Here is a 24544-nt window from a genome sequence, read left to right as displayed (position 1 = left end):
ATATAAAAATCAGAAATTTTATTATCCCCTTTCTTAACCCCTCCCAGCACAAATGGAAGGGGGAAGTTAGTAGGGAACTGGTAATTTACACACCTTTTCAAATTCTCTGTCAGCAGATTGTAACAATTTGAGCCAAACTTATTGTTATATGAGCTTAGCAATGAACTACCAAAAGAACTGATTTCTGATTTGTAAGCTCATTTTGAAAAAGAATTCTCTTATGAGTGTGAATTTAACTTGGCAGCTCTCACTGTATTGCTCCACTTTCCTTCCTGGGTAATTACCAGGACTAACAGGAAGCAAATTTTCATCATTTCCATCAAGGATGCCATGCTGAAACTTGCTGTTTCCAGGAGTATCAGGGCACTTGTAATTAAAATAAGCTTCTATTTGTGCATATGCACACTTTTACTCCAAGAACACTCAAGAGACGGGTACAGATTCACAGAACACAGAAGTGTGACATTAACAGTGTTTATTTTCAATTTGAGCCAGTATTGTAAAAATATCCCATTCCTCCAAGCTCAAGTGAAAACTGACATCTCAGTTGTGCATAATGTAGATTCACCAGCCTCTCTGCAAGTCTTAAAAATAGAGAAGCTGATAAACTGATAGAAACTACAGTTTTGCTGTGAATCTCCTGGAAGTGCCCGCCCCATCTGTGAGAGGAAAATATCATCTGTGAAATGCTGCTCCCAGATGGGCTGTGCAGCTCCAGAGCCATGCAAGGAGTTGAAATGACCTCTTCCTCCTGGAGTTCAAATGTTATTTAGCATAAATGCAGCCCCTAAGGCCTTCACTTCACTTGCTTTCTGCCAGCACAGCAGCTGAATACGGGCTTTAATCTGCTTTGTTTTGCCATTGGAGAGCTCTGTGGTAAGAGATTTGGAGTTACAAAATACGTGGATCCCACCTTTAAGCTTGTAGACATTACTTCTCCATCCATACAATTAAAGGTAAATCAGCCTATGCCTTGTTAGGACCAAAGATATGGGATTTTTCCTTTAGAGGGATATTTCAAAATAAATATTCCATATTCCACATGTAAAGAGGAACAGGAAACATCTTGCAAAAGGCAGTTTTAGAAAAGGGATTTTTTTTTCCTTTTATTAAACCCTAAATCAGAGCAAGAACCTGCTGGGTTTTGCTTGTCCTCCCCCAGACTATCACTGAAGAGCCCTTCAGTGTCTGAGCCAGGTACAGCCACCCCACCAAATGCCCAAGACCAGACTGTGGAACAGAACTGTGGAGCTCCTAGGCTGTGGAACAAAACTGACTCACTGATTTTACCACAAAGGAGTTTTCTGGGCACCATCTCCCAGCTGAGCTTGTTCTCTCTTGTTCCACAAGTCCCTGTGCAGTGGTGGCACCATGGCAATGGGGAGGCCAGCAAGCCCTGTGTGTGCAGAGAAGGTTCCAAATGCCCATGGGACACAAAATAGCTGAGATTTTGGCATGGCAAGGGTATCACAGCTTGCAGCCTCTGAGTTTTTCTCCCTCTCTGTTTCTGTACCAGGATTTCTGTGTTTGCAAAGGTCTGTGCAGGTTGTGAAGCTCCCTTCCCTGCACCAAGGGAAACACGGGTTGGATATCAGGAAAAAGTTTTTTACAGAAAGAGTGATAAAGTTCTGGCATGGCCTGCCCAGGGAGGTGGTGGAGTCCCATCCCTGGGTGTGTTTAACAAGGCCTGGATGTGGCACTGGGTGCCAGGGTTGAGTTGAGATGTTGGGGCTGGGTTGGACTCGATGATCTTGAAGGTCTCTTCCAACCCAGTGATTCTGTGAATTCAGATGAAACCTGCTGCTGTGAGAAGCAACCTCCTTACCCCAAAATTGCTGTTCAGTTCTTCTTTTCCTGCAGCTGGGGGGGTCCCAAGCTCCCTGCAGCTGCTTTCAGCCACTGTGCAGTCCTGAGCCTGCTCTCCTGCCACGTGAAGAGGGGCTTGTACCCAAAATGCCTGGAGGCCTTGTCTGTCTCAAAGGAGAAGGTGGTGACTATGGTGTTCAGCAGGGGCACGTTGAGGAAAGGCTGTGGCCTGCAGAAAGGGGACAGGATGGCCCTGATGATCCTGTGCAGCTGTATCATCAACCACATCTTCCAGTAGGGGATGTGAGAGCCCAGCTTCACTGAGGGGTCTGCGCTGGAGAGCAGCTGGTGCCTGACCAGGAAACCCTTCCTGCTTGGGGTGTCATCATAGCAGTAATACACCTGTCCTGCCAGCAGCTCTGCCTTCAGCTGCAGGTGCCTTGCTGCAAGGACATGCATCCAAGCCACGTTCCCTGCAGAAATAACAGAGGGAGACAAACAGCCACTCAGGGGGAGCTCAGTTTCCCTGCTCACCATAGATGAGTGCAGTGGATGTGCCAGCTTCAGTGCTGGGAAGCAGGGAGGCACTCGTGTGTGCTCAGCTGTGCTGCACAGAGACTGAGTAGTTAATCCAGGCCTCCAAGAGCCTTTAAACCTTTGGTGTCCCCTTTGAGCTGGACAATTAATGTGCCTTGTGATCCTGGTTCACGTGAAGCAAAAGGGCAGTGGTTTGTAGTGAGAGCAGGATGAATAGGAGGCAGTGCTCCAGGGTTTTATCCCTGCCTCTGCTGGGAGCCTTTGAAGGAGTCACTTGATTTATCTGGGTCTGATCCTTCTCTAACAGCATTTTCAAAATCTGCACTTTTGGAAAAAGACATAGAAATATGCTGCACAGAAATCACTGAATGCCTGCATGATCTAATGGTGAATTACACCCCCCTGAAAGGCACCAAAACAAATTCTTCCTATAGGTTTTGTGAGTAATTTCTTGTGCTTGCTAAAACTGGTCATGTAGTGCAGCCTTTTCTGTAAAGAACTTGATAAGTAGTGGTAGTTTAATTTTTTTTTCTAATGAAGAAATGTCTTTTCCTAGCAAAAACATTTTAAAAACACAGCCAGAATTTCTCTCTGCTGCCCATATATCCCTGAAACACTTCTCAAAGGGCATAAAGAAAACCCTTGCCAGGAAAATAGTAATAAGACACTTTTAAAATCCTTTAGCCAGTCTAAGTTTTGTGGTTCCAAACCCATTTGTGCTCATTCACCATGCTGATCTCTCAGTCTGGGGAGATTATGGCTAAGCTGACGTGCTCAATCCCCTGTGACTAAAGCTGGTAGCACCCATGCAAGGAGCTCAGCCCTTCACTCACCCACGTAGGTGTGATTCCTCTCGGTGTCCTCGGGCTCCAGGTAGTTCAGAACACCCCTCCTGGCCCTGGCAAGCAAGTACAGCTCCTGCAGGAACCCTGCCTTCTCCCCATACACGGTGTTGGCACGGAGGATGCAGGTTCTGAGTGTGCCACCATTGCTCAGCTGCAAAATCAGGGGATGGATCCAGTTCAGATGGATCCAGAGATGGGATCTCCCACAGTGACACAAATAAACCCAAACCCTGGCAGTGCTGGCCTAGAGGAGTCAATATTTGCAGAGCTGCTCTGCATGCTTGGTACCTGTTTTGGGTCCCTAAAAGCACAAGAAGGTGCCCAGTTTGATTTTATTTTTTTTTTTAACAGCACACCTGCACCCACAAGGTGCTCCTTGAGAGGTGCTGGCTGGAGAGTGCTGGTGGCATGAACTCTTCTGCAGTTTGGTGCATAAAAGAGGATTTGCAACAACCAAAACCAGGTACCACAGCAAGCCAGCAAGCCCAACTGGCTGGCCTCAAACTGGGACTGGGGGAGAGATGCTCCAAGCAGTGGTTTAGAGCACAAATGTCAGTTTTACATTCTCCTTAATTGTCTAGAAAAACTCATATGTCTGCTGGCTGTGCTGCCAGCCTAAAACACTGAACAGGGGGCTAGCCCTGGGTATACCAATATTTTTGGTTCTTAAGTCACTCTGGAAAGCCTGGAAATTACACTTTTTTTCAGTATGAACTAGGTGAACCCAGTTCTTCTGGCCCTAATCTAGCACAGCCCTTTCCAAAGTCACACCCCTGCTGGAGCTGAAGCAGAGGCTCAAAGGGAAGCACCCTGTGATCCTGGGAGAGTCTGGCAGCTTCCTGCTGATGTGGGAATATCAGGCTTTGGGAGGCTTAGGACAATGTGGTTTATGCATCAAATCCAGGCAGAGGTTGGATACACTTAGCCAGGAGCTGTGGGGTTTTTCCATCTCCCTCTTCTCCCTGCCCTGTGCTGTAGTTCCAGGGGTGCTACCACTGGATTTTGTACCTTTGCTCCGTTGGCTTCAAGCACAATTTTTTCTGCCATGGCTTTTGTCTTCCCATAGGGCAGCTCCACTTCCCCAGTGTACTGAGTGTCCTCATTTCCCCTGGAACAGATTGTGGGAGACGGGGAGTGACCATGGGGAGTGGAATTTTCAGGGTCCCTTGCCATGGGGAGGAAAGATGAATCTGACTCCATGTTCTTAGAAGGCTTATATTATATTATATTATATTATATTATATTATATTATATTATATTATATTATATTATATTATATTATATTATATTATATTATATTATATTATATTATATTATATTAATCATATCATATTATAGAATGCTATACCAAAACTATACTAAAGAATAGAGAAAGGATACTGACAGAAGGCTAAAAGATAATAATGAAAAACTCCTCTCTCCAGAGCCCTAACACTGCTGGCTGTGATTGATCATTAAGTTAAAACAATTCACATGAAACCAATGAAACAATCACCTGAACCTCTGCTTTGTAGAAACAATCTCCAACCACATTCCAAAGCAGCAAAACACAGGAGAAGCAAATCAGATAATGATTGTTTTCATTTTTCTCTGAGGCTTCTCAGCTTCCCAGGAGAAGAAATCCTGGCTGAGGGATTTTTCAGAAAATGTGACAGTGACAATGGGGCAGAGCACAGGGCTCAGGGACATCTGTGCCAGCCTGGTTTGCTCTGCATTCCCTGCTCCCAGGGGTTTCTGCTGCCAGGCAGCAATGGGAATCTCAGTTCCTCACTCACTTTGGGAGGAATAAAGCCCCAAGGAGCACCAGGTGCTTCAGGGTGTTCACAGGCAGGTTTGCATGGGGCAGTGCTTTCTCAGAGCTGGATTTAGTTCTGTCTAATAGCAAGATTGAAATAACATTCCATCAGGCAAATTAGAAGGCAGCAGAGTGACATTTTTAAGCAACTCACAGCAAGGTAAAAAGAGCACAAGAAGATGGAGGGCAGGAAAATGAGAGCAATTCTACTTCATTTTTTCATCAAGGGCAGAGAAAAGTCTCTCATGAGCCATAAACTAAAAGCAGAAACTGCTACTTAATTTTCTCATAGAGTTGATTAAAGTTGGGAGGCATTTGCTGGGGATGTGGTGGAGCTGCTGGAGATCTCCTGGAAGCCTTGCAATCAGCAGGGTTGGGCTGGGATTGCTCCTTCATCTCCCCTCACAAATTACCCTCGAGGGGAAGGAGAAGCAAAGAACCCACGGCCAAGGACAGGCAGGGAACCCTGGGCTGTGGCTGGAAGGCAACCTGCTCCTTAGGTGCCAAGGGGAAAACCTCATGTGGGATCTCACATGGAGCTGGCCTCACAGGGCCTGGAATAATTCCAAGGAGAAAGCAGAAAGCAGCTCTGTTCCCCAGAGGGTGTCAGCATCTCATCCCAGTGGTTTTAGATCAGCCTGAGGCCATCATGGGATTTGATTTAACATCTCCAGAGGGCTCTGGAGTGAAGAAACCTGGCTTGCAGGATTGCAGCATTCCTTGGGGAAGGAACATCCAATTGCTCCCCGGGGTAGCAGAGATGAGCTCTCCCTCCCTCCATGTGCTGCTGGAGACTTTATTCCCATTTTTAAATTAATTTTCTCTATATTTTGCTGTTCAATAATAATCTACCCTGGCAAACCAGGACCTGCCAGGCATGGGGTACCCCACACAGGGCAAAGAGGAATCCTCACCCTCCTGTGGCAGATGGGCTCAGATACATCTCCTGTTCAGTGGCCTGTGAGGACTTCACCCAGCAAATCTGCAGCAGAGGTGTTTTTGTCAAACACTGGGCCTTGGGAGAGTCAGCTCTGACTCAGGCTCCCTCTTTGACCTTGGCAAGTTGTTTTCTCTTTTCTGTGCTCAGATCTCCCTGTGTAAAACGTGGCTGGTGCTGCTGCCTGGCCCCTGCCTGTTCAGCAGTCTGGCATGTTGTGTGTCAGATATCCCAGCTGAGATCAGGCTCTCCTTGCACTACAGCAACAGAAATAAATTAGGAGCATCACAAATGCAGATTCCTCACACACCCTGGGCTTCTATCACAAACCCTCTTCCCCTCCCTGTGTTTACAGGGCATGAACAAGAGACAAACCAAAAAAACAAGCAAGACAAAAGATTGATTGTGCAAGGTTTGTTGCAAGCCCAGGAGAGGCCCAAGACAATTAGTGGGGGGTTATCTAGAAGTTCTAGTTTTAATTGCTTTCTCTCTTTTTTTTAATCAATTTTTTGGGTTTTGGTTTGGTTTTTTTTTCCCCCTGTTTTTTTGCCTTGCAAAGCTTTTGAAAAGCAGCAGCCTCACAAAGGGACAAACCTGCCTGCTGTTCCTGGGCTGTGCTGTGTGTGCCTTCCCCCACCCCTCTGAAGCTTGGTAGTAACAAAGAGCTCAGCATAATGCTCTTGCTTTTCAAAACGATCCCAGATAAGTGAACGCTAATCAGAGTGGAGCAGCATTGTCAGAAGGTATCTCAGCAGTGCCTGTCTCCCAGGGATTGAGACTGACAGAGGCATTTTCTATTATTGTTGGATGCTGAGGTGTGAGCATTATCCCTGAGCCCATCACCCCGGCCAGAGACTCCTCCTGCTTTGTCTGTGCCAATTCCCTGCATGTAAAAGGGAGGGAAATAAATTCTACAGTGCAGTGATGGAGAAGGGAGACAGAGGAAAAGGAAAAGGAAAAGGCAGGATCCTGGACTGTGAGGGAGAGGGCAGAACAGAGGGGTGGGGAGATGGGAAGAGGAGGAAGGAGAAAGGCATCACCTGTGCCTTCAGTCTGCAAAGCAGAGCCATGTTCTGCTGCTCCCAGTCATCCCTGGGCTCCCTCCTGAGACAGGTGGGGTAAGTTTTCACTGGGAGGCTGATTCTTCTCATTATCTAATTCCCTTCATTCAAAATCAAAGTAATTGGAGAATGAAGACCCCTCTCTAGGGCTTCCTCTCAGGATAATGGGAGAATCTGAACAGAACACTCATTTTGTGTTCTGCAAAATGAGTGAAAGTCTCCAGGTGTGGCTTTGTTTGTGTTTGTGGCGGGGAAGGCTGTTCACAGCTCCATGAGCATCAGCCTGGGTGGGTTTTCTTGCCCCTGCTGGTGCCACCATTACAAGCCAAAGGATTGTGATTAGGCAAGATCTGGGGCTGATTTTTCAAGACATCTGTTCACATCTCTCTCTTAACTCACAGGACCAAAATACTGACAAGCATGTGTCTGTATCTACATTAATTCTTAGGAATTATTTGTATTTGCTGGTGTCCAAATTCCATAGCTTTGCAGTGACACAGTCTCCAGTGCTTTTGGTCCCAAATGGATTGAGTTGCTCTCATGGATTTTTTCATAAGCCAGACATTTATTCTACAGATTTGAGTGCTTAGACACTTTTCAAAACAAGGGGCTTATGCCTTAACTTATTTGTGAGCATGAAATTTTGGCTTGTAGGCAATTTTAAGTTATGTCTTTTCTAGCTGGGCTCAAATTTCTAGAACCAAATGACTGAAGGCAGCTGTGCCCAGCCTGGCTGCCTTTGGAGACACCACTTGACTTGGAGCCAGCTCCCCTGGCACACAAATTTCCAGGGACTGAGCAGTTTGTGTGGCTACAACCAGGCTTGAAATCAGCAAGGATTTCAATACACATCAGACTGCCTTCAAATTTAACCTAAAACTTCAGCCCCTGAAGTTTTTGAAGATATTTCTTCAGAAATATCAGCTTGTCTCTCAAGGTGCAGGTGCTGTTGCCCCAGGAATACAAAAGTATTCCCAAATCTTGAGCAGGGGTGTCAGCTGATTGTCAAAGTCACTTCTGGAGATCAAAGTAAAAAACACTCAAAACTGTTATTTTGACCACTGTCTTTGCATTGATCCAAATCCCACCTTTGCCACAGAGGGTTTTCTAAAGCTCTGCTGCTGCTTCTGGGTCTGTGGCTCAATCTCACGGGAGCCACAAACAGAGGAGAAGGGTTGAGCATAAAGCCCCAAAGTGGTGACATCCAGGAGCCCAGGAAATAGCCCCCATGAGCATGTTCCAGGAAGAAGGACTTTGAGGGATAGAAGGGTACAATTTACAGGCCAGAAGCAGTAACAGAAGGATGTGACTACACCTGAATCCTGCAGGTTCACACCAGTGCCTCTGTCCCCTAAGACTTCATGGGCAATTACTTTTTCTGGGACAATGCTACATGAGATTTGCCCACATTTGCTAACAGGAGATGGGCACAGGCTGGCCAGCAGCTCCCTGTGGAGCTGGGAGGAGGAGGGGCAGAGTGGTGGTGGCAATGTGGCGCCACCTGCCCTTTGGGCTGACTCATTGTGAGGGAGAGCAAAACCTCTGACCCAACAGCAGGATGTAATTTGGCCCTATTCCAAACTCTGAGCACGTGAAACCTTATCTGAAAATGATTTTAGGGCTCAAAGGAGCAGGGCTGTAGATCCAGGGACAGCCTGAGCCACACAGCTCTGACCTTGGGGAATGACTGGCCAGGCTTAGGCTGGGAAGAGCCATGGCTCCTAAATGGGCAGAGCAGCAAGGAAAGGTTTTCAAGAAAGAGAAAGGGAGCACAAATCTTCTCCTTGGTAGCTCAAATCCATCTGGCTGCAGTTGCATTGCTGTTTGACTGGATAAAGTAGAGTAAAGGAGAAGGTTTGCTGAGGCTCACCTGAGCAGGGGCTCACAGGAGGTGTTGGGTCCCACGGCAGCAATGGAGCTGGTGTAGAGCAGGTATGGGATGCTCAGGGCACAGCAGGCCCTTACCACATTTTCAGTTCCTGTGGGGCAGCATGGGAAGGACAAACATTCAACCACCTTTCCATGATTTCTGTTGAGCAAATCAAAACAGATTCCCAGGATTTTTCCAGCTTGGAACTAACCCATCTTTTTTTATGACTGAAAATATGTAAAGGCCCAGATCACGGCTGCATTTCCTCATGAGAGGATGGTTTATAACATTAGTAGTTTATAACATGGTTTATAACATGAGTAGCAGTCACATCCACAGCTCTGATGTGGCTGATCCTCCATGGCCACTGGCAACTGACTTAACTTGGGTTTTAGAGCTGCTAACAAAGAGAAGCTGAGGGCTTGGCAGAACGAAACTCCATTTTTTTTCATTTGGGGGCAGGTTGTTGGTGAAGTGCTGCCTTCTGGCAAAGGATCAGTGTTTTAGTTGCATGTGTTGCTCTGTAGAAGATCTGCAGGGTGCTACAGGGTGAAATCACTCCATCAGACTCCTGATAGCTGCAGAAATTTAAATAAAATAATGAGGGCAGGTTATAAGTCCACGTGAAATCCAGACAAATCCAAAACATGGTTTGCTTTAAGGAAGGTTGTTCTGGCTGAATTAGTTGGTCAGTGTGTGTGGTTTAGTGTGATTATTTTGGTGGGTTAGAATGATTTATGACTCTTTCAGGGGTGGTTTTTTGCATTCATTGTGATTTTGATCCAAGGTGATCCTGTGAGAGCCTCAATGACAAGGACTGAGAGCCTTCAGACCTGGTAAGGCAGATCTGAAAGGAAGTTTGTAGGGCTGGCTTCCAGAAATCTCCACACTATTTGTGCCTGGCTAAGCAGGCTCTGCCCTGAGCCTGTCTGCAGACCTTGTGTGGGAGGGCTTCTCTTTACTCTTAAGGGCATAATCTGAATTACCAAGGAAATCCTGAGTTTAGGGTAATTTCCAAGCACATGAATCCATCTGAAATCCCAGTGGAAAAGAATCAATGTGCTTCTCCATGAGCCTATCACAATATGTAAAGTTAACTGAGAACCCCTGGTGAGAAACATCACTGGAAACAGCTGAGTTAAAATCCATTCAGCTTAACAAAAAGCAGATTAAAAAGTCTTTAAGTGACTCGATGGAAAAAATAATTCTTGTAGAAGAGAACTCTTCAATTCAGTCAACAAGGCTCTAACAGGATTCAGCAGCCAGTGGTTGAAACATAGGAGGGAATCAAAGCAGAAGATGTAAATTTTGGCCAGAAATTATAATTAACCATGGCCACACCACAACTCCTCAGCATTGTTATGGCTTGCTGAAAGCCATGATAGATAGCCCATTAACTTGCACCCTTAATTTGAGGCAACAAGTCTGTTGAAAAGGAATGGTCCAATTTAGCCACAAATTGTTGGGCTTAGAGCAGTAATTGGATGGATTTCTGTGGCCTGAGTTGCACAGAGGAGCCAGCAAGAGGATTATATACTTGACCTCTCCTGACCCTGCTTTTTTCCTGCTGGAGTCTACAGCAGGTATCAAATACCATTTTTATTCTTTTATCTGCCATGATTTTAATAGAGAACTTCAGGCTAATCTCTCAGTTCAGGATTTTGAGGAGCCCTAGTGAGGGCAGCAGCCCCATTTTGGGGAGCTCCATGTGGAGCCATCCAAGGGGAGGCAGAAATGCAGGACAGGCTCCTGTTAAACCATCCCAGACCGTGCTCCTCAAAGAGTCACACTGGAAAATCCTTGCATGTGTGGTTTTCTGGGAATGCCACCAACATCTGCAAGAGGTTTGGTTTGCTGAGAAAGGGACTTGCCTGGTGTTCAGTGCTCTCTGTAAAACCTCTCTGAGCTGAAGCACCGAGCTCACAGCAACAGTGAGGGGGAAGAGCTCACAAAGCCACTAAAAAGCAGCAGGAACCCTCAGGCTCTGAATATTCTCAGAACACAGAGAGCACAATACAGGCTCTTAAAAGCATTGAGTTTTGAAAACAAGTACAGCAATGAAAAGAAGGCTGGAATTTAAATGTTACCCTTGAATGTATCAGCAAATAGTCGAAGCCCTGAGCAGTAATCGAGTTGGAGATGTATATATATTAAAAAAAAATAAAATTCCTTCCTTTTGGTTAACGACTATTTTGGTAGCTAACAGCCTGAGGTACCACTGGAATTGCTGCTGTAATAGGGATTTCATTATTTTTATAGCCTGTGCTTATTTCCTAGATTTATGAACAAATTTTCTCTAAGCAGATCTTGCACCAAACATGAAATTGGCTCTTGGTGGTAGGAGGACAGGGTTGTAGAGCTCTCAGTTACACATGGCCTGTTGGTACATGATAGCTGGGAACTCTGACTAATTAAACAGCATCACTCTGCTAATTAAAACAGCATCACTCCCTTCTGGTGGGTGCAGCTCAACGGGTACAGCCTTGTGCTGGTATAGACAGGGCAAAATCCCTGGGAAAGCTGTGAGCTATCCAGAACAGGGTTTAATTTTAATTGTTGCCCCTGTCACATACCAAACAGTTTCAAACCACTGAAGGTGTGTCCTGACCCATCTCAGTGCCACCAGGGGAAGTTCTGCCCTGGCTAAGGAGAGCTGTGCCAAAACTGAGCCCAGATTTGATGAGAGGAGCAAGGACAGAGGAGCAAAGGGAGAATCCTCCCTGCTGGAAAGGTTCTGGGCACCTTTTCCATCTCAAGGTGTGAGGGATTCAGGCAGAGGTAGCACAAAATGTGGCTGGATGTGGCTGAAGTTGTGTGAAGGGGACAGGGCTGTGCCCAGGGCCCTGTGAGGGTACAGGGCAGTGCCCAGGGCTCTGTGACGGGACAGGGCTGTGCCCAGGGCCCTGTGAGGGGACAGGACAGTGTCCAGGGCCCCATGAGGAGACAGGGCAGTGTCCAGGGCCCCATGAGAGGACAGGGCAGTGCCCGCAGCCCCGTGAGAGGGCAGGGCCGTGTCCAGGGCCCTGTGAGGGGACAGGGCAGTGCCCAGGGCCCTGTGAGGGGACAGGGCAGTGTCCAGGGCCCTGTGAGGGGACAGGGCTGTGCCCAGGGCCCTGTGAGGGGACAGGGCCATGCTCAGGGCCCTGGTCTGGGCTCACCCCCGACATTGACAGCTCTCATCTCCCAGAAGGGCACCATGCCCCTGTAGTCCACCACGGCCGCTGTGTGCAGCACCACGTGCACCCCCCTCATGGCAGCCAGGAGCGCGTCGGGGTCTCGGATGTCCCCTCTCATCACTGTCACACGAGTGGGAGCTGCAGAAAAACAATGCAGAGATGCGGGGGGGGGATAGGAATACAAATCAGCATCTGTACTTACTGCAAAGTACAAAAAAATCTATAAATTAAAAACATTCATTTATTTATTTTAATTAAATTTACATTAAGTAAATAAATTCTAGCAATAAATTAGTTATTAATTAATAAATCATAAAGATTTTATTAATTAATAAATAAATTAATAATTTAAAATAGAATAAATTTATTTTAATTTATAATTACAAATTAAAAATTGAACAAAAATTTATAAATTAAAATAATATAAATCAAATCAGCATTTGTACTTTCTGCAAAGTACAAAGAATTTATACCTTCCTGCAAAGCATGGAATGTCCTCTTTGCAGGGCAAGGCAAAGCACTCTGATAGTGACTGTGCCATTTAAATCCAGCACACCAGGGCAAAATTCCCTTTTTTTTTGACTCCAAGAAGCCAGGTTTGCATCTGGTTTTAATTTAAGATGGTGCTGTGATTCAGCTGTAGGGCAGAGTGGCTGTGTCTGTGTGTCTGTGTGTCTGTGAGTGCAGAGCCCCAAGGACAGCAGGGCACACCTGGCCCAGGGAAGCTGTGCTGGACTCTTCCCCTCAGACACAAAATTTTAGGGCTTGTGGGAACAACACCTGGTGATTTCAGGACATCCCACAGAGCTTTGTTTAAATTGCAAATACTGGAGATTAAGAAGGAAAATAATGCAACAGGTTTAAAAAGTTTCATAGGAAATTCCTCCCTTAGAGCCACTCAGAATTTTCCCCCTATTCCCTTTTACTTCCTTCTCCTCCTTCCTCAAAGTAGTTGCTCCTTACATGGCTACTCTTGGCATCTACTATTCATTTTCTTGCTTTGAGACAGTGTTGTAACATTTAAGTAGGATTTTTCCCTTTTTCCTTTCCTGTAGTTGGGAGTAGAACAGGGAGAAGCTGGGATGAGCTGCCTCTACTCCTCAGGGATTTGCAAGAAGCCACTCATGGGGTTGCTTTGGGAAGGAGATGTTGGGAAAATTAATCCACAAACACCAGAGGTTTATGCCCAAAAAGGAGACAGAGGAGTCCTTTCACTTTATTCCAATAAAGGGAGAGGCCATGGGGCATTCCCCTGGGATCTCTCCAGTTTTTGGAGGATGCAGCCTCCTTTTTATCCCAATTTCCCAGCCACATTTCCCTTCTCTCTTTCCCCATTTCTGAGGTACTTGAGAGGTTCAGACTTCCCAAAACACCTGATACTGAAGATTTCCCTCTAATGTATAACCCTTCTTTTTAATTCTTATGGAATTTAGGAGTTTTTCTTTCATCTTTCAATGTCTAATTTTGTTTATCAGCAAACCTAAAGTTTATTTGTAACAGCAAATAAACTTTCCATTCATCAATCAGTGGAATCCTTTCCATTGTTTCTTTTATCTTCCAGATAGTTTTATCTACCAGCAGACCCACTGGTAGTTTGTTTGTTTGTTTGTAAAGACAAACCCACTATTCCTCTCTGAGATGTCTCCTCTGTCCTGGGCAGAGCCCCACACATGCTGGGCTCAGGGCTGGAATTCCTGGAGGATCCCACAATTCAGGGAAGGGTCTGTGGGGCTGTTTTGATGTGGAAACCCTCAGAGAGGATCCAACAGGGCAAGGTGGGCAGAGGATTATTCCTCATGGCCCAGAAGGAGGGATGGAATCCAAGCCAGCAGATCAGGTGATTGAGTGTTCCCTGAGCAGCCTGGGATGGAGGAGGAGACAGGAATTTTACCAAAGGGTCCAGCTGCTTTCTTCATTAGCAGAGCCAACAATCAGTGGACTCACTCTGAGGAGTTTTAATATTAAATTAATTAATATTGAGCATGAATATTAATTTAGTAGTAAAGCACAGATGTGATTTAGTGAGAATAGAGGGTGAAAGGAAGGAGCTGTCCATGGAGCAGAGATAAAACCCTTGCCTGGAGGAGCAGAGGAGGATGCTCCTGCTGAGAGGCAGAGCAGGGTGGCAGCAGAATCTTGGGGGGAATTTTTCTGCTCCTCTGTTGTTTGGGAAAGCCTAGAAGCCATCAGGCTGAAGTGTTGAATAGCCTTTTTCACACCACCTGTGTTAAGGCAGCTGGTGTACAGCAACCATGAGGAATTTCCAAATTGACAAGGCCTGGTGAGCTCTTCCCAGGGCTCCTAAAGATCTGCAGCTCTAATGTGTCATCAGCTACTTTGGAGAACTTCTGAAGGCACTGGGAGAGTTCAGCAGAGCAAGTGAAACACTTGTGCTTAGAAGGGAGGTAAAGAAGAGGCAGGAAATTACAGAACATTTTGGTTTCAACCCCAGGAAATTCAGGAGCACGCACTCCAACTCGTGTGTGTGAGCACCTGTGGGATAATGGGCAGGATGGAGGCAGCTGACATGGATTTGTCAAGAACAAATCAAGCCAGATAAACCTCCTTTGTTTTTATGACAAGGTAACAGGCTGCAGGGATATTGTGGAACAGGTTGATGTCATCTATCTTGATTTTTGAAGGGCTTTGGAAACTCAGCGTCATTCTCACAAAGAGTCAGTAAAACATGGGCTAAATAAGCCCCATTAAGGAGAGCACAAAGCTGCTGGAATTACAGTTCCCAGGGAATTGCCAGCTGTGGTAGGTGGCTGCCCTGGGGCTCTCCAGGGCTTATTGCTGTATTTGAGTCTTTTTGATTGTTTTCATCAAGAATCTGGCAGATTTGTTCATTAAATCAGCAGATAACATCAGACTGGGAGGGACCATGCTGGAGGATTTGAGTATGAGCTGAATGGAATTAACAGAGTCTGGAGGGGGAGGGGGAAAAAAAAGTGAAATTTTATAGGAACAAAGAAAAGTTTTTGGGTTTAACAAGGAAGAGGCAGCTGCTCTTCACGAAGGAATTAAATTGGGCCAGGGCAGCTCAGGAGCTGTTGCTTGTTGTCAGCTGGAAAAGGCACAATTGTAGTGACAGGTAAAACAGGAGGATAAATTACAGGATGGAAGAGCCAAATCATCAGCTTTTTGCAGCAATGGGAAGGCCACAGCCCAAAATTCAGTGCCCTCCTTGCAGACAGGAGCAATGGCAGTGCCCTGCAGGGCTGGATGGAGCAGAGGAGGAGGAAGGAGGGTGTGAGAGCTGCTTTAGCCTGAAGCAGAAACCAGTATGGAGTGGAAGGATGTGGTTTGCAGATGGTGGAGATTGTTGTTAAAAAAAAGAAAAGAGACACAGTAATCCTGTAATACCTCTTCTACCTGTAAGTTTAGATGGGAAATCAAGGAGCCAGACTGTACCCACTGCCTGGTGGGGCAGAGATAAATGGGGTGGCCTGGGGACAGAACAAACATCTGTGGTGGGGCAGAGGATGGGGTTGGGATGGCCCCTCAGGCTGCTCCTGCCTCATTGCCTGTGGTTTGCTGGGGTGTCAGGCCACAGAGCCCTCCTGGAGCAGGGATTTTGGCACCTCCCTAAGGTTTAAACAGATTTTTCTTCAATTATGGGTGCTTTTAAGGTAATTGTCTCCCTGAAAGCTGGGGAAACCAGTCTGCTGAGTTCATCTGCCAGGGAGGTTTCTGATAGTGATATTTCCCTGGGAGTCTTGACTTGCTGTGGGTGCATCCCCTTTCTGCCCATATCTCCCCACAGGATCTCCCTCAGCATTTTTGGCCTCTCTCAAAGCAGGCTGAAGGTTTGGGCAGTCAGAGACAGGGAACCCAGCCCAGCATTAGCTGAGCAGAGCACCCTGAGCTGCCTTGGCTTGTTTTGCATGGGTATTCCTGAATCCAGTAAAACAGGATGTTTTTCCCCAACAAATCTCACTGTACTCAACCCTGCATGAGGGCAGCACTCAGGATATTCTCAAATGAATTAATTCAGTATCTCTGAGTATTTACTGAGACTCACCCTCTCCTTTTTAAGGCTGCTATAGGTTTCTCTCTATTTTTATAATTTATTTCACAATGCCTGCTGTAGGTGCTGAGATTGATTCTGTTGCTGTCAGGATTTTTAGTTGTTTCCCTCAGAAGCAGTGGCTGCTTGGAGCAGCTCAGGAGGGGTTTGGTTTTAGCCCCTTTGTGTCAGATAACTGGGCTGCCAAGTTTCCAAGTCACAGCCTCTGTGTGCTCATGGCTCCTCACAACTGAGCCCTGCCTGGGACTCAGAGCCTCACTGGGAGATTTCTCTTGGGTGATCCATCCCTAGGGGTCTTTTTTCTTTGATTTAGTGCTGTAAAACTTCTGAGCTGGAAGTTGTTCCTCACCCAGTTTGTTTGTCCAGGTTCCTGCCCCATGCCTGCCTGTAAATGCATCTCCAGTGTTACCCCAGCTGCCAGGAAGGGGAGGGTTATGGGCACTAAATAGATGTTGTGCCCTTTTCTTACCTGTGCTGAATTTTTCTACTTCTTCTCGTGCTACTGAATCAAAAACTCTGACTTCTTTGATGTAGTCTTGTTGAGACAGGAGCTCCACAATCCTCTCCCCCACAAAGCCACATCCTCCTGTCACCAGGTAGACCCAGGCTCCATCCATTGCTGCAGATGTTGTGGTTGAGGAGCAGAGAGAAGGAGGCTGCCAGGATCTTACTGTGCATACAGCCAGTGTTTTCTGAGCTAAGTCTAAAGTTTAGCTGTCACAGAATGCTGCTGGGTGAACATTAACTGCAGCTGGTTGCACATAAATCAGCTTTTCCTTGGCACAGTGCTGCCACAGGCCCTTTCTGGGCTCTCTGACCCTTTCCTTGCTCCCATGGCCAGTGGGGCACCTCTGGCTTGCCTTGGTGTGTGTCCAGGCTCAAGCCAAAATTTGGATGCCAGTTTTGCACCCTGGACATTCCCTTCCCACAGGCAGGTTTATCAGCTGGGGGAGCTCGGGGCTGCCAGGGGATGCTGCCAGGACCCTGTTCCCATGCCCTGGTGGTTTGTAGAGAGGCTTTAGAGCAGCAAATCCAGTGCTGAGCTGAGCCAGGGATGGACAGCTGGGGTTTGGTGGTCACCAGATCCACCAGTCTGAGCATCTGGCAGGGCTGTCCTGGATGGATGTGCCTTGAGCTGAATACATCACACACACCCCTCTCTCTGATAGATTTTTTTTTTTTTTTAAATATATATATTTGTATATTTAGGAGGAGAAAGACCTCTCATAAATTTGAAAACTTTATTGAGTGCAAACTCAACCACATCCTTTGGCAAAGTGTTTCAGCAATTAATTCTCATCACTGATACAAGTTCCATCTTGGCTGACACACCTTTCCCTGCTATGCTCCACAGTGTGTGCTGTTTAGTTTCCCACTGGAGTACAAAAATGGCATCAGCTTTGTCCAAGGGTGCTTGATCCTGTCCTAAAAGTGGGAGGGGGCAGGGACAAGACCTGTCCTGTTTCTCCCTGCCTCTCCCAAAGAGGCTCAGAGATAACAAAGTCAGGCCTGATCAGCTCCCAGCTCTCCTTGATGCCAAGCAAATGACATCTTTCAGTCTGGAATAGTCACATTTTTTCCAATCCATCTTTGAAGCAGCTTGTCACTGTTAGTGATCTGTTCTTAGAGGATAAATAAGTCAATATGGTCTCCCTGCTTATTCTTCCTTTACACAGTGTAGTAGCTGTTTTTCTATAGTGTTGCATGGGAAGTTTAGGGTGAGTTTGTTCCTGTTTCATGTTCACTGCTTTCCCCATCCCCAGGCTGGAATGTAGAGGCAATTCCAACTGCATTCATGGCCAGAGCCATCCTTACCACAGTGCCAGTGCCTGGCTGGCTCAAGAGCCACTTGCTGCTGAGCATGAGGTTAATGAAGAGTTAAGGCAGTGAACTCCAAGAGTAGCTGTGTTTTTGTTGGTGAATAAATAGTTTTCTTTTAATCAGCTCCTGCTACAAGTTCAATGTGTTCCCCTCTGCCATTGATTTTCCTGGACTGTGTTAAGCTCAGGAGAAGTCAGCTCCCCTTGCTGTGATTACAATCAGTGCCCATAATGGCCCAGAGACCAACATGGGCCTGATGCTAATTTGGTGCCTGGCAGACCAGCACAGCCACAAATGTCCCAAGAAATTAATTTAGCCTTTTATCCAGCAACTCCCAATCTGTACAGTGGTGATTAACACAGCTGCCTTCCCTCAGAGGACTTTTTGCAAGGATAAATACATCGGAGTTGGAGGTGTTAGGACTCAAAAACTGAGATAAATACACCCTGAGAGACCCAGAGAAGTGCTGCATGGGAATGTCTGGCATGGAGTAACCTTGAGCATGTCCTCATCAGTGATGCACAAGGCCCTGTGAAGCAGAGACCTCCACTCTGTGGACATTTTTGTGTTTACAAGCCTCAGCCTTCGCTGCACTTTTGGTATCTGCATCTCTGCAGTACAGTCTGATCAGGAGGGGGAAAAACTGGCTGGGATTTACATATCTCATTTTCTCTGGGATATGAAAAACAAGTTCAGAGCCCAGAGCTGTGACATCTGTGACAGAAACAGCCCAGGCCCTCCCCTCCAGCCTCCCTTTCCAACACAGAGGTGCTGCATCTCCAGGGGCAGCTGTTCCCAGAGCAGGAAGGTTAAAAAAGGGCTTTGCCCACATCCTCTTCTGGCAGTCTGAATTGCCACAAGAGATGACTCTGGGGGTCTGCACAAGCCCAGAGGCACACTCAGAGAGCACCCAAAGGCTGCTGGAGGGGGCAGATACCCAGGAGGTGCCAGGGGATGTCAGGGAGGGGGTCTGGGCAGCCCTTGCTGTCTTAGCTGAGCCAACTCAACCTCCTTGTACTGGGAGGAAACTTTTGGGGAAGTGAGGAACACTGCAAATATAATCAAATTTGAATTTACACTGCTGGGCAGAGCATAGTTCTCTGGTTTGGCTCGTTCTCCCCTCACAATCTGCTACAGCCTCCTGTCCTCTGAGTGCCCTCACTGAGCCCAGGCAGAGCTGGGATCCCTGGGTCTGCCCTGGCACAAAATTCCTGCAGGAGCTGGAGGAGCAATCTGCCAGGTCTGGGCAGAGCCTCCCTCTGCATTGCACAGCAAGGTGCTCAAAGGTGACCTGAGAGGCTGCCTGAGGAGCTGAAACACCTCCCCATGAGGGCAGGATGTGCTCCTGTGTTTGGGATGAGTCCCCATGTTTGGAATCTGTCCCCATATTTGGGATCTGTCCCTGTGTTTGGGATGAGTCCCCATGTTTGGGATCTGTCCCCATATTTGGGATCTGTCCCTGTGTTTGGGATGAGTCCCCATGTTTGGGATCTGTCCCTGTGTTTGGGATCTGCCCCCATGTTTGGGATCTGTCCCCATATTTGGGATCTGTCCCTGTGTTTGGGATGTGTCCCCATGTTTGGGATCCGTCCCCATATTTGGGATCTGTCCCTGTGTTTGGCTCTGGTGGCTGGGGATGCTGAGGGGTGGCTCTGTGTGTCCTGCAGACAGATCTCCCTGTCCAGCTCCTGCAGAGGACTCAGTGCCACTGAGAGCAGGGAGACCCAGCTCTGGTTTTAGGCAAGAAAGGCACTTTTTGCCCTTTTTTTACCTTTTTTGCCCTTTTTGCCCCCCCAGCCCACAGCAGGGCCTTCATGCACACCTTGTTTTAAAGAGCCCTGCCAAGAAGCTTTCCCAAAGAGAAGGCTGAGATGTCAGGAAGGAAAAGCCCTGATTTCAGGCTGCAGTTTGCAGTTTGAACTTGCTCTGAACTTTATAAATAGAGGACAGCTGACATGATACTCATTTACAGTAAGTTTATTTCTCAGTGCATTACATGAAAGGTCTTTGGTATTTGTGGGTCCTTGAATACTGTTCCCACTCTGCTCCGTAAGAAAATGCTGAATACAAAACATTCCATATACAGTAACAAACCCCATAGCAAATAAAGAGAAATAGATATTTTGAACAATAACATAGCAATATGAAAACAGATAAGTAACCATGCAAGAGGTGGAACAAACAGGTTGTGTTTACAACAAACATTAAAGCCTGCCATAAATGAGTTCATCCTGTCAGACGAGATTTATTCTTGCTCTAAGTTAAGAAATTACACGTGATTGCAAGATACTGCCTATGGCTGCCCTATAAAAGACCAAATGGTTGTAAAGCTGATCCCCAGGAGAGAAGCCAGGACCATTGGCACACATACAAAACACACTGATATAAATAAAAAAGGTACTGTGTAAAATAACTGGTGAAGAAGTTACCATTTCCTTCTGTGGCTGGGCATGTGCCTCGTGAACAATTATAGCACCTTTCAATGCCTTGGCTTCACAGGAAACCAAGAAATCACAGAGACTCTGAGTAGTTTAACCCCTACACCCCCAGTGGAATGTCATCTGGAGTCAGAAGAAGGTATAAACCTGGAGGAGGATGGGTTTGCAATCATTGCATCAGGAGGGAAGTCCAGGAGCTGATTGTCTCTGGAAGCCTTTGTCACAGTGCTCAGGGTCCCCTGTGACAACAGCCCATGGCAGACACTGGAGCAGAGCCCACACAGCACCAGCACGTGCTCCTCCATGGCTGGGTCTGATTTTTAAGGCCTGTTCCTTTGAAAGTTGATCACAAAATGACTCTGGAGTTTGGTGGGAGCAGGTGAGGGCTCTTCTCTCTAGCTATTTCCTGTTTCCCTGGGTTGCTAGCAATTCCTTACAGTAAGTGCAAATTAGACCCTCTGGAGAGGAGCATTCCCTGCCTCCCAGGAGCTGCAGGTTGCTGGTGAATGTGAGGGTGCATGACTTGCAAAGGGTTTTTGTTGTGCAATGTGCTGCTTCTGGTTAGCTCAGGGCAAGGAAAACACTACTACTACCAGAGCTGAGCCAAGTCAAAAACACACTGGAGCTCAAACAAACATCAGGAATTTCAAAAAAGTCTTAGGGAAAAAAAAAAAGAAAAAAGAAAAGAACACACTATGGTATTGCACAGTATGTATGTAAGATAAAGCACTAAACATTTCAATTAAAATATATTTCTAAATGAGCACGCATTCAAAATAAATCCCCTAAATTACATAGACATGGCAAGAAGCATTATATGCCCTGGCTGAAATGAACCTCAGGATCTGCCCATGATGGAGAATGTGGTTGGAGTGGTTTGCTTGGTCATCAATCTCATCAATGTCAGTGTGTGAGGCTGTGCTCACCTTTAAATGTCATTAAAGTGGGGTGGCACAACAGTGTGGTGCAGCCCTCGTGTGAGTGGAGAGGATTGAAACCCCAGCAGAGAGAGAAAGTCCATCTGGTATAATCCTGCTGTCCCCCATTTAAAGATACAGCACCTCATCAGAGAGATGGGGCTAAACAAAGCAAAGAGAAAAAATTACACAGCTCATACTATCAATAATTAAAGTGGTCTCAACCCAAACCTGAACAGCTTTTTGACAATTGACTTGGCAGGATTAGTTGCAAACAACTTCCATTAAATTTTCCTTTCATCTTGTCAGTAATTTGTTTTAAATAATATAAAATTCCAAATCCATGTCAGTATGAATGCTGCAGCAATGTGAGTGACTAAAGAATTACTTTGAATTCAGAAGACAAACTTGGAGAAAGAAAGATTTCTCTTCCAGTTCAGTGTGAAGCCTCTGAAATGCCAGGGAAGTAAAAATGGCCTCATTGTATTCCCTCTTCCCTAAATTCAACCCTGTAGCTACAGGACCAGTGAAACTGAATTTCCCCATTTCCCTTTTCAAAGATTTCTTTGGTTGGGTTTGGTTCCTGAAGTTGCCATGAGCACAGATTGTTCCTGTGGCCTCAACTGCAGCTGGCACCAGCCTGCCCAGTGCAGGAGTTTAGACTGAACTGAGATTTCTCCTCACTCCCCAGGCCTGATGTTCCAACACCAACTGGCTGATTTATCTCCTGGAAGCCACCAGTGAGGTCTTGGAGTGTCTATGTGATTCAGACCAAGATAGTCCCAATTTACCACAGAGGTAACCAAGTACTTCTCAATTCCTGCACAGGAATCATCCTTGTTTTTGGACATTTAATTCTTAGATGGAATGATTATTCCAAGAATGTTCCCATGGCTGAACCTTGCTTGGCTGGCCACAAACAAAGCTCTTGCCCTGCCAGTAGTGAAGGAGGGACTTGGGTTCTTAGAGCACCTCAGACATCCTCAGAGTTAAGGCTGGGTTTAGAATTAGTGCTGGGGGTGAAACCAAGATGCATTCAGAGAGCTTTATTTCCTTCTCCCCAAGGGATTGCAGATACAGGATGGCTCCTTGAGCTCAGGAACCCGTTGGACTTGAGTTTTACTCATTTCCTTGTCTCTCTACACCACAGCTGTAACTCAGAGTGCAGCCAGAGACTCCCCAGGCTCCTGCAAAGCTCTGGGTTTGTTTCTTGGGAAATTCAATCATTCAGAAGCACAACCTGAGCCAGGTGGGCTGAATGAGCCCCACAGCTGGCACTGACCAAGCAGGGGAGGATGCAAAAGCAGCATCCCTGCTGCCTCCAGCACAGCTGGTTGTTGTTCAGCTGCACAGCAGTAAAAGCAAAGTTCTGGTGCTTGCTCAGATCAGCTTTGCCATTTCACCTGCCTGGGCATGGCTGGGTTCCTGAGGAGCAGGGCCAAGTCAAGGCATAGTGGGTTCAGCCATCCTAATGGAGCCTGTAACCTGCTAATTTGTGGAAATTCCAGGCTCCAGGCTCTTCAGAGGAAGGATTGGGATTGTCTCTGCTGGTAGCACACTGCCATGTTTACAGTGTTTACGGACAATTTAATGTGGGGCTGATGCTGGGCTGGCAGAGCTCCTCCATTTTTAGCCTCATTTCCAGTGGGCTTTGCCTTGGGAAGATCCCTTGGGGTGCTGGATCAGGGACTGCAGTGTTTTCTTTGGAAAGCTGCTGACAGAAACACTGCAGCAGTGCAGCCCAGCTGCGCTCTGCACAGGAACCAGACACACAGGGGCCATAACACAACTCAATTTGCTCACTTTTGTCCTGGGCTGAATTTGAGAACTGTCAGAATGTGGGAATTAAAAACAAAAAACAGTCCAGTCAGTTTTGTTGATTAACCTCCCCCTTCTAACAGAAATCACTGTCTACATGGATGACATCAGCTTGTCTGACCTGGTTAGCACAGCAGGTGGAGTGATTCATTTGTCACTGAAGGGCAGGTTCAACTTCTTAAACCTGGAAGCTGGTACTTCCCCTAAAATAACCAGTTATTGCAAAAAGGAAAATGACTCTGTATGTAACTCCAAGTGCAAGATAAGCTCTTGACAAGACTCTAATTCCCTAGGCTGTGGTTTGCTCCTACACTGTCTCCAGATCTAAATGGTGAGGATTTACTCACAAGATTAAAACAAAACACTGTGAAAACATTTTTCCTGATTGCTGTAGGATTAAGAAACTATTGCAAAATATCCTTTTCTGTGAATAGCTACTGCCACCACTTAAATTAATTATCTCTGGATGTATGCACAAGCTGAACACAGTATGGGAAAATTCTTGCACAATTCCATCATATCTCATGCAAACTGCTCTATGTTTTCACAGAAATAGTCTAAACTCTCTGAAGATAGACAGAAAGCCAATGTTTCTAGGAACATTTGCATCAAAAGTCCTTGTTTAGCCAACCACAAATAGAAATAATGTCACTCACAGGCAATTAGCAACATGAAAAGCCAGGATTTTGTTGCTAAAATCCAGAGAGCCACCTGAATTTTCAGAGTAATACTTTTAAATGTAATTGGTATTCTAATTTGTTCTTTGCTTAAAAGAAATCCTTGCAGGTCATACAGGAAATAAAAGCAGATGTCTCCAACTGCAGCAATGGACAAGGCTGAGGCTTGGCTTTGGCTCTGGGTGGGATGGGTGGGCTTGGCCAGTTAAGCAGAGCTTTACTGAGTGACTGTCAAGGGCAGGGAGAGAACAAGGGCAGGGTTAAACCCTGGAGGCACAGCCAGGAGGTGCCACTCCTGTAGGCAGCTTCTGAGACACCTGACAACTGCTATTCCAAAGGCAAAACAACAAAATCAAGGAAAACATTCTCAAAACCCTCTCTGAGCTATGGATAAGTCATTCCCTGCAACCAGGGCTCAGAATTGGCCAGGGAAGGAAACCCAGCCACCAACACTGCAGCCTCCCACCCTCTTCATCTGCAGGGTGCAATTCAGCACTGGGTACTGGATCTTGAACTGCAGAACAGGCAGGGAGGACACAGAGATGCTCCTACTTCATCCTGTGGCTTCTCCTTCTGGCTTCAGCATCATCCAGGAGGGAGGAGAGGATCTGGTGGGCCTGGGGCTGCCGGGGTCCTCCTCGCTTGATCTTGATGCTGCTTCTCAGGGGGGAGCCTGGGATCACATCCTGTCCAGAGCCTGGCTCAATGGAAGACAAAGAGTCTGTAAGGAGAGAAAGTCATGGGAGAGCACTATTTAAAAGGGGAGGCTGAGGAAGGCACTCGTGGGCCCTTCTGAGTGGTTCCTCTTGTGGGAGC

General features: G+C 46.5%; 2 protein-coding genes across 7 annotated transcripts in view; both read right to left on the bottom strand.

The window, feature by feature from the left end:
* Positions 1-466: 466 nt before the first annotated feature.
* LOC135455839 (3 beta-hydroxysteroid dehydrogenase type 7-like) lies at positions 467-16745 on the bottom strand. Its single transcript, XM_064729333.1, has 6 exons — positions 16527-16745; positions 12010-12165; positions 8852-8960; positions 4197-4296; positions 3177-3339; positions 467-2279 (listed from the first exon to the last, which is right to left on the bottom strand). The coding sequence occupies exons 1-6, from the start codon at positions 16672-16674 to the stop codon at positions 1840-1842; spliced, it is 1116 nt and encodes a 371-aa protein (XP_064585403.1). The 5' UTR covers positions 16675-16745; the 3' UTR covers positions 467-1839.
* A 3100-nt stretch (positions 16746-19845) lies between these two features.
* The window catches only part of COL26A1 (collagen type XXVI alpha 1 chain), a 169741-nt gene continuing 165042 nt past the window's right edge, over positions 19846-24544 (bottom strand). For 5 of the 6 annotated variants that reach the window (XM_064729384.1, XM_064729383.1, XM_064729388.1 and 2 more), the window contains one exon: positions 19846-24449. In XM_064729384.1, the coding sequence (XP_064585454.1) occupies positions 24277-24449 (173 nt within the window). In that variant the 3' untranslated portion in view covers positions 19846-24276. The remainder of the gene's footprint in view (positions 24450-24544) is intronic. The other variant, XM_064729385.1, reaches the window with a different exon arrangement.

This window comes from Zonotrichia leucophrys, chromosome 19 (assembly GCF_028769735.1).
Source record: "Zonotrichia leucophrys gambelii isolate GWCS_2022_RI chromosome 19, RI_Zleu_2.0, whole genome shotgun sequence".
Lineage (NCBI taxonomy): Eukaryota > Metazoa > Chordata > Aves > Passeriformes > Passerellidae > Zonotrichia > Zonotrichia leucophrys.
The sequence above is the reverse complement of the archived record's forward strand: the minus strand, read 5'-3'. Positions and strand labels throughout refer to the sequence as shown.